Source organism: Gadus chalcogrammus, chromosome 17 (genome assembly GCF_026213295.1).
Source record: "Gadus chalcogrammus isolate NIFS_2021 chromosome 17, NIFS_Gcha_1.0, whole genome shotgun sequence".
Taxonomy (NCBI): domain Eukaryota; kingdom Metazoa; phylum Chordata; class Actinopteri; order Gadiformes; family Gadidae; genus Gadus; species Gadus chalcogrammus.
The window spans coordinates 875,684-895,606 of NC_079428.1; the positions used below are offsets into that span (position 1 = coordinate 875,684).

The 19,923-nt window shown below is 48.9% G+C and overlaps 2 protein-coding genes across 4 annotated transcripts; both read left to right on the top strand.

Annotated features, from left to right (window-relative positions):
- The first annotated feature begins 1,864 nt into the window (after positions 1-1,864).
- On the top strand, positions 1,865-7,482 carry serpine1 (serpin peptidase inhibitor, clade E (nexin, plasminogen activator inhibitor type 1), member 1). Of its 3 annotated transcripts, none has more exons than XM_056576013.1 (9): positions 1,865-2,056; positions 3,138-3,385; positions 3,868-4,092; positions 4,503-4,697; positions 5,380-5,578; positions 6,131-6,231; positions 6,375-6,461; positions 6,573-6,656; positions 6,823-7,482. In XM_056576013.1, the coding sequence occupies exons 2-9, from the start codon at positions 3,139-3,141 to the stop codon at positions 6,867-6,869; spliced, it is 1,185 nt and encodes a 394-aa protein (XP_056431988.1). In that variant the 5' UTR covers positions 1,865-2,056; position 3,138; the 3' UTR covers positions 6,870-7,482. The 3 variants fall into 3 exon arrangements, with proteins under 3 accessions (XP_056431988.1, XP_056431987.1, XP_056431985.1); XM_056576012.1 differs by lacking the exon at positions 1,865-2,056 and adding an exon at positions 2,071-2,487 and having other exon boundaries at positions 6,823-7,468; XM_056576010.1 differs by lacking the exon at positions 1,865-2,056 and adding an exon at positions 2,071-2,347 and having other exon boundaries at positions 6,823-7,468.
- Positions 7,483-7,926: 444 nt separating this feature from the next.
- ap1s1 (adaptor related protein complex 1 subunit sigma 1) lies at positions 7,927-19,418 on the top strand. The gene is made up of 5 exons (XM_056575549.1): positions 7,927-8,109; positions 11,500-11,678; positions 15,391-15,499; positions 16,474-16,611; positions 17,008-19,418. The coding sequence occupies exons 1-5, from the start codon at positions 8,107-8,109 to the stop codon at positions 17,053-17,055; spliced, it is 477 nt and encodes a 158-aa protein (XP_056431524.1). The 5' UTR covers positions 7,927-8,106; the 3' UTR covers positions 17,056-19,418.
- The last annotated feature ends 505 nt before the right edge of the window (positions 19,419-19,923 follow it).

Below are 19,923 nucleotides of genomic sequence, written 5' to 3' on the forward strand. Positions count from 1 at the left end.
ACCTGGTCGTCTGGGACATAGCCAGGGCCATATCCCTTATCAAGGCTGAGAGTGCGTCTGTTTTCACGTTCTTCACGTTTCTTTGATATAAATACTCGCCCCAAACTTTTGGTTCGGTGAGAAGAGGGATCGACAGCCGAGGAACACGTCTCGAAACTGCTCCTCAAACGTCCACTATAGATTATTCAACCTGAGTCTGTATCTCGCTGTATTACATCCTGGAATAAACCATCTATATTCAACCCTCTGATCCAACCCGTCAAGTTGCTTTGAATTCGACTTCAAGAATTACTACGACGAAAAATACACCACACAGAGTCTAGTAACAAAAAATAAAAAAATATATAATAATAAAAAATAAGCTGAAATCTAACAAAACCCAAGAGGGCAGCTGTAAATACTTGAAAGTATCAAGATATAGAGATGAACGGACATTTCTTTCAGGGATACATATCAACAGCATGACATCTCTCTATCCTCAGGGAGGCCGTGGCGTGTCCCTTCTCGTGTTAGATCTGTTCTCACTTGGTTCTGTGGGTTTCCTTTCCTTTTAGGGTCGGGGTGGGGGGGGGGGGGGTTGCTGAATTCCATGCTGGCGTGGGTCCATGAACCCCCTCGGAGGCGGTAATGCAACACGAATAACTGGGACCTGACCAATCATGACATCATCCCAAACCCACAAAAATCCAGAACTCGTAAATTTTGTCTTAAAAAAATAAGCCTTGGTGGTTTTTCTTTATGTTTCGTTGTTTTGTGTTTTGTTTGTTTGTCTGGACTTCAAACGGGAACAATAAGAGCTCTGACTGGGGCCTTGGTGTCATCGGTCTGAGGAGCTATTTTAAGAGCCTGGGAGTTAAGGAGGAGGAATAAGTCAGTCTCCCGTCCTGACTCCAGATGTTCCTCCTGTGAGTCGTGCGACAAGGAATGCTGGAAGCGGAGAACCGAAAACTTGGAATGTCCGTCTGACACACACACAAACACGCACGCACGCACGCACGCACGCACACACCTCTGAATAGGGGGGAGCGGGAAGAGTTGAGGGAAATAACTATAAATCTTTTTTTTCTAAAGTAAAAAGGTAGGTAGATAATAGTAGTAGTAGTAGTTGTAGGTGTGGTGGATGCAGTTAAACAATAATTAATTAACACTAATTGATAATTGGCTGATTAATATGTGTCAGTTCGGTGGCTCAACCAGCCACTGCTCTCACCATGTAGGCAGGACACGTTGAAGCGACGTGGGTTCGATTCCCGCCAAGGCTGCATGCTGCAATGCATAGTTGTAATAATCAAGAGTCCAATGCATTAAGGTCAAACCCTTTGCACACACTTGTGAATCATCGAGCCCAGCTCTGGCGATAGCAGGCTGACTTGAAACCGTCAATCATCCAGTCATGACCTGACGTGTCTCATGTTCTTTCCATCAGTTTCCCCTTTCATCTATTTCATTGACTTTTTGAATCATCAGGACGAAATGACCTTTGACAAAGAGGTCTGTGTGGGTGTGTGTGTGTGTAGTGTGTGTGTCCCCACTTTCGTGGTAACTGAGAGGTTGTTTTCTTGTTAGCACATTGAGCACGGCTGACTTGCCTCATTGCATTTAATATGTGTGTGCATGTGTGTGTGTGTGTGTGTGTGTGTAGAGAGAGAGTATAGGAGAAAGAAAAACACATGGGCGAGATTGGTTTTCCTCATGTGCTCTGCTCTCTCTCTCTAGTGAATCAGGGTTTGAACATGTGGAGAGTGACTTTCCTCAGAGCATGAAAGCATGCTTGCCCAGACCAGACCCTGACAGATGACCTCATCCTCAGTAATAACTTTTGTGTGTGTGTGTGTCTGTGTTCTGTGTCTGACTGTCATTTTGAAGAACTGGGAGGGGCCTCAGAGCAGGGCTATAAAACCAAGGAAAACAAACTGGATCACAGAGTCAGAGGAACACAGCAGCCATCAGCCTCCACCACAACCGCAGGATTCTCTCCTACAACCCAACCGACTCTTGGCCGCTGTTACATTTGCAAGTCCAAGATTCAAGGAGCATTAACTAACACGAGTACCAGGTGAGCATCTGGAAGCATGTTCCTAAGATAATTGAGTGTATTTATTCCAACTTTATTTCACATGTCTTGTTCTCTGTATGCAGATGTTTTTCATGTTGCTAATTGAACAGACTCTTTGCCTGCATCAGGGTGGGAAACAGGGTGAACACAGGTGTGTCTCACGATGTTAATTATGGGCACTGCCTACAGGCCGACAATTAACTTGATAAACTACACCTGTGCCACCCCTACTACACCGATGGAGGCCTTGACCATTTGTTAGGAGTATTGGACAGCATATCATTTGCAAATGTAAGCATGGCAAAATGATACAAAGCCATTTTCCTATAATAATTTATATTGAATACGACTAGTCCTTGATATGCGTCATCTTTTGTTGACTCTTGTGAGCCACATTACGCTGGGCGTACAGCCAGGCCGTTGCCACCTGGGTGAGGGCACACCCCTGGGTGCTGTCTAGAGGCACATGTCATCACCGTCGGGCATTGCTAGTTGTGTTACATAATCTCTCCTAACTTGAAGACTATATTCAGGGTGTTTCGAAAGCCAAGATTAGGAAATGGAAAAACCAGCCCAATGTTGACTGTGCTTACTGTGGTTCAACACGACGCACTCCGGCCCAGTTAGTCAGAGCCGCTGGACCCACTGTGTGTTCACGGCTGTGTGTTCATGGTGTCGGTGGTCGAATGAGAGGGAGGCTGGTTACACAACAGACCAGTGTGTCCCAACGCCCTCCCAGTGGACTCTCAGCTACCTGTTACTAACGGTTTTCCAGAGGAAGCCCTGGGCTGACTCACGAGTGACTCACGGGCTGGGTTTCCATCGGCCAGCATGGGTGCCTTGTTGAGTCCTTCCAATACAATCTATGGCTTGGGATGTTTTTAATAACCGCACAGTGGCTGGTTACTATATCCGGTTATTAAATTTGAGTTTGTGGTTGAAAAGCATATTTTATTCTGAGCTAAAACCGGTCGGATTTGACACCAACCATTCATTGTTTCAGCAGATTGCTTCAAAGAGAAGTGTTGGTTCTCTGTGTGAGTCCTAAACTGAGAGCTGTCACTTCTCCTCCACTACCCAGAATGCTTTGCGTGCGTGCCTTCCTGCTGGTGTCCCTTTGCGTGGCCGCGCTGTGCAGCCTGCAGGACAGACAGACGGACTTCGGCCTGCGGGTCTTCTCCCAGATGGCGGACGGGGCTGCGGCCTCCCGGGGGGAGAACCTGGCCTTCTCCCCCCACGGGGTGGCCACCCTCCTGGGCATGGTCCAGCTGGGAGCGGGGGGATCCACTCGCAAGGCCCTGCGCTCCGCCATGGGCTTCTCTCTGCAAGGTAATTAATAATAATAATAATACACCTCATTGATAGGGAGGGAGGTAAAGCCGTCGGCTGAGACCCGAGAGCAGAGACAAGAGGGTCGGGACATTAGCTCGTTGGTTTTGATTTAGTTTGCCATTAACGTAGTTGCCTATGTCGTATTTGAGCCCGTCGTGAGGGCAAACCCAAGTCTGCTCTCCTGACGCTGCCGATCCACTGCGCCTCATTGGCTATATCCTAAGCCAATCAGAGTGCTTTTTACATTCCATAATCACCATCTGCCTGAGTCATCAGTTATATTTGACACTATTCACTGAACACAAGATAAACCTTAGAATATGACCTGGCCAACTATTATGCTATGAGGCTAATATTCAAACACACTTATTGTATGTTGTGCGTCCTTAAAAACAGCATTGCGTAGCGTCTCATCCTAGCTGTCTGTGTTGCATACGGGGAATGGGTGAACCGAGGCTAACGTTGTGTCGTCCCTCCAGAGCGCGGGCTGAGCCGGCAGCAGCGGCGGCAGCAGCAGAGCCTCTCGGCGGCGGGCGGGCTGGAGGCCAGCAGCGCCGTGATGGTGGAGCGCCTGCTGGGCCTGGAGGCGGGGTTCCGCCGCGCGCTGCTGAAGGCGTTCCGCACGGCGCCGCACCAGGTGGACTTCAGCCGCGCGGAGCAGGCCACGGACGTCATCAACGCCTGGGTGTCCGACCGCACCGCCGGTACGTCACGCACGGACAGACTGACGGGGCAGCGGCGATCCCACTGATGCATTATGGGGGGGGGGAGAAACCTTTTTTACACATGCTAGCTACATGTTAGCTTTGCAGCTGCATAGCTAGCATGTGTATGATGGTACTTTTGAATCTACGCTAATGCATTATGGCGGGGAACTTCATTTATGTATGCTAGCTCCATGATGGCTACATGCTAGCATGGAGCTAGCTGCATAGCTAGCATGTGCATGATGGTTCTTTTTTAAGATTTTATAATTTTTATTTCATCGACGAGTTGGTGTACACGCACACCCGATAAAGAAATGCTCACGCACACGGCTGCCGTAACTTTTAGTCTTCGTTCTCAGCCTCTTTTGAACGTCAGCCCTTATGCTGTTGTCCCTCCGTCCCCCCAGGTATGATCCCCCAGTTCCTGGCGCCGGGCGCCCTGACAGACGAGACGCGTCTGGTGCTGCTCAACGCGCTGCACTTCCAGGGGCTGTGGAAGGTGCCCTTTGACCCCAAGCTGACCCAGGAGAGGATGTTCCACTGCGCCAATGGCAGCAGCGTCCCCGTGGCCATGATGAGGCTCACCGCCGCCTTCCGCTACGGTAGGCTCCGCCTCCGATAGCTCCGCCTCCCTTAAGCCCGCCTCCCGCTACGATAGGCCGCCTCCCTTCGGCCCGCCTCCCTCTATGATAGTCCCGCCTCCGCTACGGTAGGCTCCGCCTCCGTTAGGTCCCGCTACGATAGGTCCACCTCCCCTAGGCCCGCTCCTTTTAGGCCCGCCTCTGCTACGATAGGCCCGCCTCGGTAGCCCTGCCTCCGAGGGGTCGAGGGCGGCTCACACCGCCTAACTTTAATACGGAGACTGGTGGATGTAGCTTAAGGGCCGCTACTCTTGATCACAGGTACAGTCTCAAAGAGCTTAAAAGGCCATATGTTTATGAAGCCCCCCCTGACCCGAGCCCCCCAGATGGGGGACCGCTCCTTCCAGGGATGGCCAGGAGTGCAATGCGGTCCATAATCAACGATTGGCAATCTGTAGTTGTTGAGCACGAATCCCTCAAGTATGAGACTAATCAAACTAAATGTACTGAATGTAGCTTCTGTATTGACGAGGCCACATGTTGCCTCATAACTCTGTGATGTCTTGATACATCTCCTACTAAAGTGGTATCCCAACGCGTGACGTTAACTCCATGGAAACGGTGTGAGCGGTCGCGGAGTTCTTGGGGTTCCCTCCGTCTGAGCTCACCCTTAACCCCCCTCCCCCCCCCCTTTGGCCCACAGGTGAGTTTGTGTCGTCGGACGGCCTGGAGTACCTGGTGGTGGAGGTGCCCTACGAGGGCGACGCCCTCAGCATGTTCCTGGTGCAGCCCTTCGAGGCGGACGTGCCGGCGGGCGCGCTGGTGGCCGAGCTGAGCAGCCAGAGGATCGGCCAGTGGAGCGCCGAGCTGAGGAGCGTGAAGAGGAGGCTGGCCCTGCCCAGGTGAGCGGCGCTGAGCTTAGTCAACAGACGGATCAGTAGACCAACAACAAAATGGACAAACACTTAAAGTCAATACAATCTCAGCAATATTGCACGTAATTAAAATTGTATATTAGAAAAGAGCCAGCTGGAGATTGGGGAGATGCACGAATCCAGGCCAAAAAACAATGCTTTTCCTTGGTCTGCGTGCTAGGTTCATGATGTGTTGGTGTTGGTGCTAGGTTCATGATGTGTTGGTGTTGGTGCTAGGTTCATGATGTGTTGGTGTTGGTGCTAGGTTCATGATGTGTTGGTGTTGGTGCTAGGTTCATGATGTGTTGGTGCTGAATGTGTGGTTGTAATCGGCGGAGGCTTAATTAAGGGCTGAGATCCTAGGCTGCTCACAAGATACAAATATGTGTCCCACAGTGATGGGACTGTTTGAACCTGCTGGCTCCACCTCTGTTCATCAAACAAACCACTTGGACGTGGTTTCAGACTGACTCTGCAGTGAGCTCCTGACGTGATGATGGTGTGGATGATGGCGTCGATATTAACGAGTGTTTTCCTCAGGTTCTCCATCGACTCTGAGGTGAACCTGAAGGCTGTTCTGACCAACATGGGCCTGGGAGAAATGTTCAACCTGGCGACGGCCGACTTCTCTCGCATCACCAGTAAGTGAAATAATAACTCCTACTCTCGTACGAGCTGTATTGGAGGAAAGGGAACAGAAACTGGTCTAAAGCTATCACTCACCAATGTGGTGAGGGCGACCGTTATGGGATGGATATTGAACCTGGGTTCTCTCTTCTTTCAGCTGAGGAGAGGCTGTCTGTCTCTGCGGTCCTTCAGAGGGTGAAGATCGAGGTGAACGAGGAGGGAACCAAAGCAGCTGCAGCATCAGGTAAACTCACACCCGGAGGGATTATGAACGCACACAAACGCATGAACATGCACGCATGAACACGACACAAACACACTTTAACCGTTCTGTGTTTGTGTCCGCTCCACGTAGGAGCGATCATGTTCTCTCGTATGGGTGTGGAGGAGATCGCGCTGGACACGCCCTTCCTCTTCCTCATCCAGCACAAGGCCACAGGTGAGGAGCCAATCAGATGAGCTGCTTTCCCTAAGCTCCCTCCCTCCCTCCCTCCCTCCCTCCTCCATGAGGCGTGGTGTAATGGGTCAGACTATAAATCTGTGTCTGTAGGTTGGACCATGTCAAGGAATGTCTCCTCCTAATCCAAACGGCGTTCATCTTGCAGGTGCCGTTCTGTTCATGGGCCAGGTGAACCAGCCAGAGCCGTACTAAAGGACCCCCCCCCCCACCCGCACACACCACCACCACCAGCAGCAGCAGCAGCAGCAGCAGCAGCAGCAGCAGCAGCATGGCCATGAGACCGAAGCACTGAAACCAACTGGTCACATCACCGCAACATTGCTACTGACCCTGACCATATCGTTTATTTTTATATTTTGCAATAAGATCAACTCCTCTGCTTGTACGATGTCTAGTTAGAGTGAATGATGAGGGGTCTCAGCCCAACACGAACACTACGAAGAGATTTTATTTTAAATAAATGGATTGACTTTATATTTTAGGTAGTGAGTATGAATGCAACGAGGGATTTATATGAAGGAATAGACACATAATTAAACGTTTGCGCTTTAAATGAGAGTGCAGCTCAGGGTGCACTTAGATTTTAAGTCTTAATCTGAACAATCTGCCTACTTTCGCATCAATTACTGCTACTCTTGTGTTTATGTGCATATTTTTTTTATTTTACAGTGTCAATCGCATGTATATTTTTATGAGTGCTTTTACTAATACAAAGTGTCAGCTCTATTTTGAAGTATTTATATATTTATTAAACTCCAAACATTTTTACAAAAGGTGTCTGCGACTCTCCGGGGTGAATGCTGACCTCTTGTGTAGATAGAAGGACACACACACACACACACTATGCATTCGCGACATGCAAATGAGCGCAGACTTTCTGAAAAAGCTTCGTTCCGCCCAGGAGGACAACGGATGGTTTACTGTAAGACCACCCCTAGAGTTTACCTTAGGGGTTACCATGGTTACCACATCCTTTACCGTCGCTCATGGCAACAACAGTGCCACAGCCTGTTTCGCCATCCATATGCCGCCGGAAGTCCGAAAGCATTTCTCGACCACATCATTAAAACAAACTGAAGCGTCGAAGGGATCCCAGTGTCCCACTCTCATCCGAAGTGGGCCACAGTTCAGGCGACCGCGCAGGTTGCATCTCCTGCATATTCATGACACGGTGACGCCACGTTGGCAGGACCACAGTGCGCATGTGCAGAACGAGCCCTCGACAGCTGACGCCGACTCTGCCGCCGCTGCTGCTCAGTCTGCGCGCCTCCGTCGGACCCCAGAGGAAGGCAATGGACTGTTAACGTGGGACCCCCGCGTCGGACCCCAGCCGTCGACCCCCCACCCCCTCTCCCCCACTGACACTTTGTATCAATCGACTGAGCGCGAGGCGGGCTGAGAGGAAGAGGACCGCGGCGGCGGGGAGAGAATGGTGAGTAGGGTTCGCTACACCGGAGGGGAAGCTGCTGCACCCGGACGTTAGCCCGGGAGCTAAAGCTAAAGGTGTAGGGTTTCAGGAAGGAGGGAAGGCGCTCAAACGAGTCCACCTGTGCTGCGCGTTACCTGGCTGCTGGTGACGTCACTCAACGTGTGTGTGTGTGTGTGTGTGTGTTTGCGCGCATGGTAACCGGCCATTTTCCAGAATAACTTCCAAAACCAGTTGGCCGTACGGGTGCATTAAGTACCGGCGTTGGAAAGACATTCATTCATTCATGCATTCTGCACACAACGTTTCCTAAAAGTAGATCCGATCCATGGAATGATTTGCGTGGTCGATACGTTGACCGAACGCAGGTTGGACCGCCCACTGTGTGTCTGATCGGAACTTAGAGGACTACTTTGTGCAGCCTGTGGAAGGACATGAGGTGCCCAACTTGAGGGCATTTTAAAATTATACTTGACGTTATGCAACTTGTATTACAAAGCAGTGGGGAGCTATTGAAGAAGGCTGGACTAAATAGCTGCATAATTCACACGCACACTGCCTACAGATAGGCCTACATATAATAATCCCTCGGCTATTCCACAGGCCATGTGCTCATAAATGATTAATTAAAGTAGTCTACTTGTTAATGACCAAATACCTCGAAACTTTCCTATCTGTTGTGTGAACCTCAGAGGACCAACGTGGCTCGGACTCATTCGTAAGTAATACGTTTTGAGTGTTTAGTTGACGTGTTGTCTGATCGTTTGACGCGTCCCTCTTAAATGTATAGGCCTCTACTGTATCGATTAGCTTCAATCAACATGGTTCACCGTGAGGGCCGTGTGTGTGTGTGTGTGTGTGTGTGTGTGTGTGTGTGTGTGTGTGTGTGTGTTTATTTTCCATTGTAGCTTTACTGCCTTGTGTTTTGATTGCAAAGATAATAAAACCTATACACGATTTTAATGTGTAATTGGAAAAACGACATTTTACCTCGCTCATTAATAACTTAAAATTCAATATGCTATCCTAGAAACTGAATGCTAGACGGTTTAATTTGTGTTCGGTTATAGTGTTGACAGTGTAAACTGTCAATATGAAATCGTTTTTGGCTGCTGCTCAGCAGTTGGCACATGCAGTTGTACATGTCGTTGCAAATGACCCTGAGATATCAGAAGCCGCTTCTCTTGTGATTATCGGGTTTTCATGATTATTTGGACTCAACATTATTTTGATTTAACAATCAGTGTCTAATGTGTGTTTAATTAGACGAAGAACAGTTTAGTTATGCATCTTTCCATTACGTTCGCCTTTTCACACTTTTGCACTTTGCCACAAAGGTGCAAAGTGTTAAATTCGATCCAGTCTTATGAAGAGGGCTGATTGTTAAAATAATAGAGGTACGTTTCCCAGCCTGATGTTACTCTCACGTTGTCCTTCTCTGCTTTCATCGCTGCTTCCCATCACTGCCTCCCTCTCTCTCGTCCTCTTCCTCCCTTCTCTCTCGTCCTCTTCCTCCCTCTCCTTCTCTTCCTCTCTCTCCTCCTCTTCCTGTTCCCTCATGTCCACGTGCAGACTCAGGTTATTTCGGGACTCACTTGAGACTTCTTGAGATGCTGTGAGACAGAGTTTGCGAGCTGCCAGGATTCAGGCTGAGAATAGGAAGGAGGAAGATGCAGAAAGCCGACTGGCTGGCAGAACCCGATGCAGGCAGTTTGTCTGTCGTCCGTGTTGGCGACCGAGTGCTGTGGTTAAGGGGAGGTGGATTGTTCTGGTGTGAGGGTCATCGCACGCAGAATACAAACTGGTTCATCAAATGAATAAATGAATGAGACCGGTTGTGTAGGTATCGGGAGGTACTACTGAGCGATGTGTATCTTCTACATTATCATGCCCTGGATCTCCAGAAGGTTCCTTCTATCTGTAAAACATATAGACGACCTTATGTAACAGAGATGGTCCGTTATGTAATATTACATCATGAGCGTCGTAACTCAATTTGTAATATTTGCAGTGTGCAGGGCTGCGTTGCGATGGGGGCTGTAAGCAGGGGCTAAAACACGCGGTGATGACTCCATGAGTGCTCTCTTTAATTGGAAAATGTAATCCAAGGTAATGGGTTTTAGCAAATAGACTGAGCGGACATTAACCCGCGGCTCTCAGCCCTGTGTACCCGGATGGGAGGATAAGGGCAGCGTGCATAGGCTCTGCGTATTGCTAAATCTGTACTTCGTTTCTCATCAGTTTTATACAAGTGTGACGAGTGAGGTGAAAAGAAGGTGAAACAACCGCCCACTTAAATCTGGTCCTGCCGTTTGTTCAAGTCCCCCTTAACCCTCCTCCTCCTCCTCCTCCTCCTCCTGCTCCTTCTCCTGCTCCTTCTCCTGCTGCTGCTCCTCCTGCTCCTCCTCCTCCTGCTGCTGCTCCTCCTCCTGCTGCTGCTCCTCCTCCTCCTCCTCCTCCTCCTCCTCCTGCTCTTCTTCCCTCTCCTCCTCCTCCTTTTCCTCCTCCTCCTCCTCTCCCTCCTACTCCTCCTCCTTCTCCTCCTGCTGCTGCTCCTCTCAAGGGCAGAGCCTGTCAAAGGCAGCTCTCCCGTGAGATTTGAGGAGACAGACAGGACCCACTCCCCCCCCCCCCCCCCCTGGCCATCCTGCCAATTCTGTGGTTACCAGAAAGTTGTCCCCTCCCACTGGGTCCCAGTCGGCCCGGGTGGGCGGGCCGGTAGCGTGGTGGTGGTGGTGCCAGACAGCAGGTCTTTATTCAGGAGCTGGTTCTGGGGCGTGGGTCGGTCACACACTCCTGGTTCCGTGAGGGGTTGGATTGTTAGCCTCAGTGCGTCGGGTGAAAAGAGGGGTTGTGATGTACAGGTGCACCTATCGATGTTTGGACTGGGTTAGTAATATTACAGGAAGGTTTCGGATACAGTATCTGAAAAGGGATGTACTACTGGTTGACAGTTATATTATCCTGTGTTTTGAAGACGTCTAACATGTATGTATCATTTAGTAGAAAGAATGGGATGAACAAGCTATTTATAACTCCCTTCATTCAAGGCATTTTAAACTATTCATACTCCACGACATCTCAAAACAGAAGGGCTTTTTACGTTTGTATTACACTGACGTTAACCATGAGTTCTATTGGTCCAGATGTTATACCAGTGTTTCCCCCAGCACTCTATGGTTAAGGCCTTAGCAACAATAGGGCCCCGCCTTGACCACCAATGTATAAAGAAACATTATATATTTATTATATTTATTTTTTAATTATTATGCATAAACAAAGTACAAACCCCCGTAGGGAAAGAAAAAAAAGATCCTCAAGATGTTAACAGGGGTTCTCTCCCCAGATGTTCACAGGGGTTCTCTCCCCAGATGTTAACAGGTGTTCTGTCCCCAGATGCGGTTCATGCTGCTGTTCAGCCGGCAGGGCAAGCTGCGCCTGCAGAAGTGGTACACGGCCACGGCGGAGCGGGACAAGAAGAAGATGGTGCGGGAGCTGATGCAGGTGGTGCTGGCCCGCAAGCCCAAGATGTGCAGCTTCCTCGAGTGGAGGGACCTGAAGATCGTCTACAAGAGGTGGGTCTCTCTCTAAGGTCTGTAGTGGTGGGTCTCTCTCTAAGGTCTGTAGTGGTGGGTCTCTCTCTAAGGTCTGTAGAGGTGGGTCTCTCTCTAAGGTCTGTAGTGGTGGGTCTCTCTCTAAGGTCTGTAGAGGTGGGTCTCTCTCTAAGGTCTGTAGTGGTGGGTCTCTCTCTAAGGTCTGTAGTGGTGGGTCTCTCTCTAAGGTCTGTAGTGGTGGGTCTCTCTCTAAGGTCTGTAGTGGTGGGTCTCTCTCTAAGGTCTGTAGTGGTGGGTCTCTCTCTAAGGTCTGTAGTGGTGGGTCTCTCTCTAAGGTCTGTAGTGGTGGGTCTCTCTCTAAGGTCTGTAGTGGTGGGTCTCTCTCTAAGGTCTGTAGTGGTGGGTCTCTCTCTAAGGTCTGTAGTGGTGGGTCTCTCTCTAAGGTCTGTAGTGGTGGGTCTCTCTCTAAGGTCTGTAGTGGTGGGTCTCTCTCTAAGGTCTGTAGTGGTGGGTCTTTCTCTAAGGTCTGTAGTGGTGGGTCTCTCTAAAGAGGGTCTGTTTGGGGGGTGGGGGGGTGGGTCTCTCTCGCTCTCTCTCGCTCTCTCTCGCTCTCGGCTTGCCTTCAACTCGCTCGTTATCTGCAATAAAAAAGACAGGAACCAGTCGTGACTCCGACCCGTGAGACGTTGTCTGGGCCAGTCTCTGAGGCTCTGCTCTAAGGTTGGAGCGCTGGAACAGAGATAAGTAAAGCAACCAGAGGCAGTCCCATCAGAGTGTGTGGATCTACAGAACAGTTGGAGATTACGAGGCTGCTTGGGCCCAACAAAGGCCAACACCCAACTCCAGAACTTGAGTCGTAGAAGTAGGCCAACAGCAGGTCACCAATACGTTAAGTTTGCCAACAGCCACCAGCCGGTGTATTAGTGGTGTTTTCAGGGGATTATTACGAGCGCCTACATTACTGTTTAGTTGTATTAATGATGACGTTCACACCTTTACATTTGTATTGAAGTTTCTATGGCTGTTTACTGAAAGGTGAACTGGACTATCCTTTTAGTTTTATAGCGAGAATGTTGGAGAAAAGTTGGCGTTATGATTTGGTTTTGGAATTAGGTGTGTTTTGAGAGGACGCTGTCTGTCCTATAAATACTATAAAGGTTAGTGGGACAGGCCCCACATGGAGCAGAGCGTGTGAGAACGTACCACATCAGGTAGCAGCATTCTGGGCCAGCGCTCGCCTTCCAAAGGGTGGATGTCCTTCAAGGGGGATATCTCCCACAAGGTCATCCTTAAGTCTAGACATTGACGGCACATTTCCATTTAACGTGTGGACAGAATCTGGACAGATTACACAAACAAATGAGTGAGTTGTTTTATGAAGAAATGACTAAAGACGGTCATGTCTTTACCGGCCGGAGGTCAGTGTGACGGCCCGTCATCTGGCCCGGTGACATCACGGGTCAACGCTGCCTTCCTGATGTTTGCTGTTGCTATCGAAATGTTTTATGGGAGGAATGAATCACGACTCATTTAGCAAAGTTTAATTCAATGTAAAAGGATGACATAGTTTATGCGTTATTAATTCACAAAGAAGCACTTGAGGAGATGGTATTCATCTAGAGTCTTAGTTTAGATTAACATTGTTTAGTAAAGTGATGGGTTAATCTGTGGGTCATGATTTCCCGTCTCCTAACCCACTGCCATATGTTTCTTTCTGCTGTTAACAGAAAAACCCCCCACAAAAACAGTGTTTAACTGTCAGTCGTTTGCCTTTGCAAGCTAGTTTATCAAGTTTTACTAAAGCAAACTGTCAAACTGCAGCCTCATACATGGTTAATGAGGACGGCCTCATAACGAGATAGGCCTCGTGGCTTCCCCTGAAAAGATGATATCAGCTTCTGCTTCTCTGTGTGGAGGAACCTTGTAAAGCCCTTTCTCATTGTGGTAAAAAACTAAAATGGAAATCGCACTAGGGCTAGGATGTAATATCTATGATGATCAATATCTCTGATATTCAGATTGATCATAGACATCACCCACCCGTCTCCGGCGCTGGTAGGTCATGTACTGAATGTCTCTCGGCCGCGTTGGAGCACTGGGGTGTGTTTACACAACGCTGCGTATCGCCGTTGCGTGACTACTGTAGGAACTGAGGCGGGCACAGAGTGACGACGGGGTTACCGTGACAACCCGCTGTCATGTAACCGATACGGCGAGTCTCGAGTGGAGTTTAGAGTTCACAGGCTGACAGGGTGGCGGTTCTTCAGCTCTGTGGAGTTTAGAGTTCACAGGGTGGCGGTTCTTCAGCTCTGTGGAGTTTAGAGTTCACAGGCTGACAGGGTGGCGGTTCTTCAGCTCTGTGGAGTTTAGAGTTCACAGGCTGACACGGTGGCGGTTCTTCAGCTCTGTGGAGTTTAGAGTTCACAGGCTGACACGGTGGCGGTTCTTCAGCTCTGCGTTTGGTTTTGTGTGCTGGAAGAATATCGGAGGTCCTTTTCAAACCGGGCCGGTCATACCGGTCATACCTCTGCAAAGACTTTGATCAGACTTGTGTTATATTTGAATGATTACTCCTTATGACGATCAATCCTCGAAATCATCAACGCATGCTATAGAAGTTATTTTAAGATTGGTTTGAAGGAAAAATGTGTCAGCCTCGCATGAGATCTGATCTCAGTCATCTTTGAAGTCTACTTGTCAGTATTTACCAAAAAAATTATACTTGCTGCAAGCACCAAACACTGAGTTTGACATCCAAAAGTGAGCAAAGTAATTTAATCTTGAATGTGGCTACATCTCGACAGCTTCTGCATCAATGTCAGCGGATGTGGTTGCAGATGTTATTTTTAGCAGAGTCACAGTGTCTTAACAGTGTCTTATCACTCCTGCCTTTCTGGCTACCAGGGCTGTGAACATCACATTGATGTGTCATAGGCAGCCTCTCGGCATTCTCGTGGATTGTCACAGATGGCGTTGAGCGACAAAGACCGTTCAGAACAAAGAATCTCAACGTACAATTATGTCCCCTAGAATGTGAGAAACAGGACACTTTTCTAACTTCACTTCATAAACCCATCAGTGTGTGCATAAGTGTGGATGTTGCCCAGAACACATCAAGGATCGGTAAGCAAGCATCTGTTGGTGTAAACCAACTCTTGAGCCAGCTTCTTGTAGCACACAGCAGTCTGATCAATCAGTGGGTGGCGCGCACACACACACACACACACACACACACACACACACACACACACACACACACACACACACACACACACACACACACACACACACACACACACACACACACACACACACACACACACACACACACACACACACACACACACACAGTGTGCTTTCATCCAGAGCTCATTACTTTCTGCAGAATGCAGAGGCTGGAAAACAAGTAAACAGAAATGTTTTTGGGCTAACAAATGCTCAGCCTACAGGGGATTATAACACTGCTCTATGCTTCCAATATCCAATAAACCAAAACTTAATGTGTGACATTGTATTCATGTTGTGGAAATGTGGCAATTATTGCTTGATTGAGCAATCATCTATTGGTCCTTATTCACCAGCCTCGTTCCCATCCCTCCTCTAACGAAGAGGGAACTTCTCTTCAATTAAGACAATTATTGTTTAATTGGGTCCTGCGGTTTACCTGCCTCTGTTCCTCCACTAACGAGGCGTTCCTCCTCCTCCTCCTCTTCCTCTTCCTCCTCTTCCTCAGGTACGCCAGCCTGTACTTCTGCTGTGCGGTGGAGGAGCAGGACAACGAGCTCATCACCCTGGAGGTCATCCACCGCTTCGTGGAGCTGCTGGACAAGTACTTTGGCAGCGTGAGTCTCTGTCTGTCTCCCTCTGTCTCTGTCTGTTTGTCTGTGACTCTCTCTCTGTGTCTCTGTCTCTCTCTCTGTCTCTCTCTCTGTCTCTGTCTCTCCTCTCTCGTCTCTGTCTCTGTCTCTCTCTCTGTCTCTGTCTGTCTCTGTCTCTGTCTCTGTCTCTCTCTCTCCCATATCTATTTATATATCCTGTCCATCATCAGCCTCCCTCTGTGGTTGGTCTCTGGGTCCCCCTCTTCCACGAGACCCTCAAACTGAAAGTAATGTTTAACGGACATCATGATGGACGTTTATGGCGAGTGTATAAATCACTGGAACGACATGTACGATCCAGAGGTGTTTCCTAGGGGACTGCTAAGAGGAGCTGGCTGCGGTGAAGGAACACTCGCATCACCTGAACAGCGTTCAACCACTCCTCAGAGTGTGCCAGTTCATTTCCAGACCCTTCAAACACAAACGATGAGTCAGGAATGAAACACTGGAGGCTCGCTGGGTTTAAGGGCGGCGCAAAAGCACTCGACTCTCGGTTCTGAACACCTTCCATTGTCCACCTCTTTTGTATAAGTGAGACTATTAATCAGCAGACGCACACCTGTGTTGCGTACATTTACATTTACATGGGCGTTTTGGACGCTTTTATCCAAAGAGACTTACAATAAGTACATTTGTCAGAAGAAAGAGAAAAAACAATATGTCGCTGTCGATACAGTAAGGATGTTCATAGAACCAAGTGCCAAGCACTAACTATCACTAGGTTAACCCATTCCCCGTATACAACAAAGATAGCTAGGATAAGATGCTACACAATGCTAAGTACGATTGTTGAGTGCCAGGACGTACAACGTACAACCAGTGCATAAGAGGCGGGGCTATGCAGACAGTCTAAGTGAACTCTGTGTACCCCTTGTATGTTCCGCCTGCGATTCGTGCGGCTGGCTGACCTTTCTGTCCGGTGTCTCTGTGGTGTGAAGGTGTGCGAGCTGGACATCATCTTTAACTTCGAGAAGGCCTACTTCATCCTGGACGAGTTCCTGATGGGCGGAGAGATCCAGGACACGTCGAAAAAGAGCGTCCTCAAGGCCATCGAACAGGCAGACCTTCTGCAAGAGGTGAGGCCGTGCGCTTCCTCTCTATACATGCTCTCTCTCTCGCTCTCTATACATGCTCTCGCTCTCGCTCTCTTCATTCTCTCTCTCTCTGTTTACTCTCTCCAGTATCTCGGTATACTTTCTAACTCGCTGTTCCTTTCAGTTTTTTCTCTTTTTCATTCTGTCTTTTTCTTTTCCATACATGCTGTCTGTCTCTTTCTTTCTCTTTTACCCCCTTCTTTCTATTTCTATATTCCTATTTTTCACCTTCTTTATTCTCTCTCACTCACTCACTCACTCACTCACTCACTCACTCACTCACTCACTCACTCACTCACTCACTCACTCACTCACTCACTCACTCACTCACTCACTCACTCACTCACTCTCACCCTCTCCCTCTGTCGCCCCCTGCAGGAGGACGAGTCCCCCCGCAGTGTGCTGGAGGAGATGGGCCTGGCCTAGTGCCTCTCTCCCTCCACACACCGGCCCGGGGCCACAGTGGCTGGAGGTTCTCTGGATGCCTAGACGGGGGCCAGGTGACAAAGACTTTGGCACCAGGGTGGTCATGGGGGGGAGGGGTATAGGCACTGTGCGTTTATGGCTCGGGAAACTTCCACACAACATGTTCTGCTTTTGACTATAGACCACACACACACACACACACACACACACACACACACACACACACACACACACACACACACACACACACACACACACACACACACACACACTGGTATAAAGCTCTTGACCGGGGGTAAGGTGGCGGGCAGTGGGAGGGCCCCTCGTACCACTTGAGACGTGTTTCTACTGACTGCTCAGTTCCAAGTCTACTTTGTGTTCAGCCAGAGGTTGCATGGGTTGCTGCCGGTTCCATGGTTAAGTCTTGACGTCCTTAAGATAATCAACAGGTGGTAATGCTCTGAGGACAACATGACCGAGGGACTCAAAGGGAATAATTTATTCAGAGGTTTTATGAGGGATTCTAAAGGGCTTCCTCCTTTTGGCTACCTGACAGTTGGCCACTAGCTAGTCCAGGGCGAATTTTTAACCTGTAACTGTTGTCTTTCCTTGTTGTAATAGCCGTGATTCAAAAGGTTAAAGTACATCCCAGGCGTGATTCAGTCGACTAAAGGCCGGTTCTCAAACAGTTCCTGGATCTGGTTTTAAAGATTAGTTAAGAAGACGCCCCCCCAGTCTCCTAGAGCCGCACCTGGCTAGCCTAGTTTTAAACTTTAAGGACGTCAACAAACTCACGACTGTAGTGGTACTGACTGTATTATAGTCCCTTCAGCTCCGTCTCTGCTTAACACCAGTGCTACCAGGCCACAGCGAGGAACCTCCTGTCGACTACTTGAAATCAACTTTCCTTAAATCTTTTTCAAAACTCAAGTCTAGTTTCGCTGGGCTCAGTCCGATGGGATGTAAAGCCAAACGTATCGGGTAACCGTGAGGTTTATACGTTATTTTATACCAACGATATAAATACAGAGGAACTGACATTCAAATCCGTGATTGACAGGTCCGTCTTTGACCCCCTGTGAACGATTGACATCACCCATTAGCAATTACCCAACGGGGCGACTAAAACCGTTGTGTGATTGGTTTTCTATCTGGTTGTGATTGTATGCAAGTGGTGACCAAACCTTTGCATTAACTTTTGAAGTCGCACTGTACTCGTCAGCATCTTCAAGTAAATACATGGATTATAGTAAACACACTTCTACGTGGGTTATTTTGAATACACTCAAGTCTATTTATTGTGCCTGTGTATACGAATTGCATATAACGACATGTTTGGTAGAGACACCCTTAGATTAATTGCAGATTGTTCCGGTTATCGCTCTGCAAGGAGATCAATAATCGACTGTTTCCACGCGAGAGCAGCAGTAGACATTCACAGCCCGCGATCCGGGGAGTGGACCCAGGACGTACCTCAAGTACCTCCACCCCTCCCCTTTCTCGGACACACCTTTTGAGGTTGAGAGTTGAAGATCCCATCTCTCCCCAGCGTGTCGGAGCAGGTACGACTGGCTCACCACCCAGAGACTTGAGCTCAGTTGGACTAGTGGACTCTGAACCTTTCCCTTTTTGTGGTTGTGTTCAGCGCACTTTGCGCTACTCGCAGGATTGCGACCCATTTCCTGATTTTAGAAAAATTGATTTTTGTTTGAACATATATCCTTGAATGAATTCCCTCAATTGTACCCTCAATAATGTTTTAATCGTGTTTTAAAAGTTTCAATAATGTACAATGGAGTTTAGGGGCAATAATGACAATGATATATTGCTATAGCTGTACTTATTCAATATATACATTACAGAGAAAACGATCATCATGTCTTGCTCTGCATCCATGTTTTATTTTTGCTTACGTAGGTTATTTTGGTTTCTGGGTTCCTTAGGAGTGTGTTTTCATGACGCAGTGTGTGCTTTTTGTGGAGTTTTTTCACAGTTTTCGATCCTGTATATAGAAGGTGTATTGTGTTGAGGTGTAACCAGAACACTGGGACAACGCAGGCGTGGAGGAGGTCAGCAGGGAGGCCGCCGTGGCAGAAACACTCTTGCCTCGGTGGCTTGGCCTGCTGAAACGGCCTCTCTGGCCACCATGGGAAAAGGAATTGTAGTGCAAGTTATAAAAGTAGTGTCTGACTGCGCGCTCCCGTGGAGTTAGTCCTGACGGGCAGAGCAGCGTGGGTCCTCGCCCCCCAACGGGGAGCAGGAAGTGTGGGACAATCCCGCGGTCCTGCGCTCTGGAATGCTCACCGCGGAGACAAAAGCCTTGCCCCCCCCCGACCGCCGGTCGCTCCACCACCTCCCCCCCCCCCCCCCCCCACTGTGCTCTGAATGTCAAGCGGCCGTTTCCAAGAATTTAATAAGGGCTCAGTGTGAACGCGTGACCTTGAAATGTGGCGGCTACACGCCGGTGGACTTTCTACCAAATGACACCTGCAGCGCATTTTGAAATGGGTCAGTTTTGAACGGACGTATCTTCACGTTGGGCAGCCAATCATCTGTGTCCTTTGGTCGCTACACCCTGCTGATAAACCAGTCTCGTAGTGTCAGGAGGTCACAGACTAACCATACTGTTCCCGCCTTGCCTTGTCCAACCGCTCAGACGATGTGAAACACATGTGAGACTGTGAAAAAAAATCGTAGTGCTCGATGCTTATCGTACTTCACCTGACTGGACGGTCCCACACCTCAAGCCGCCAGTAGGGGGAGCTATACTCTGGCTGTCTTCTAACTACTGGGACAATCATTCAACGGACCGACCAAGTTTATAACTGGAGAGGAAACATTCTCTTTGGGAGAAAAATAACATCCATC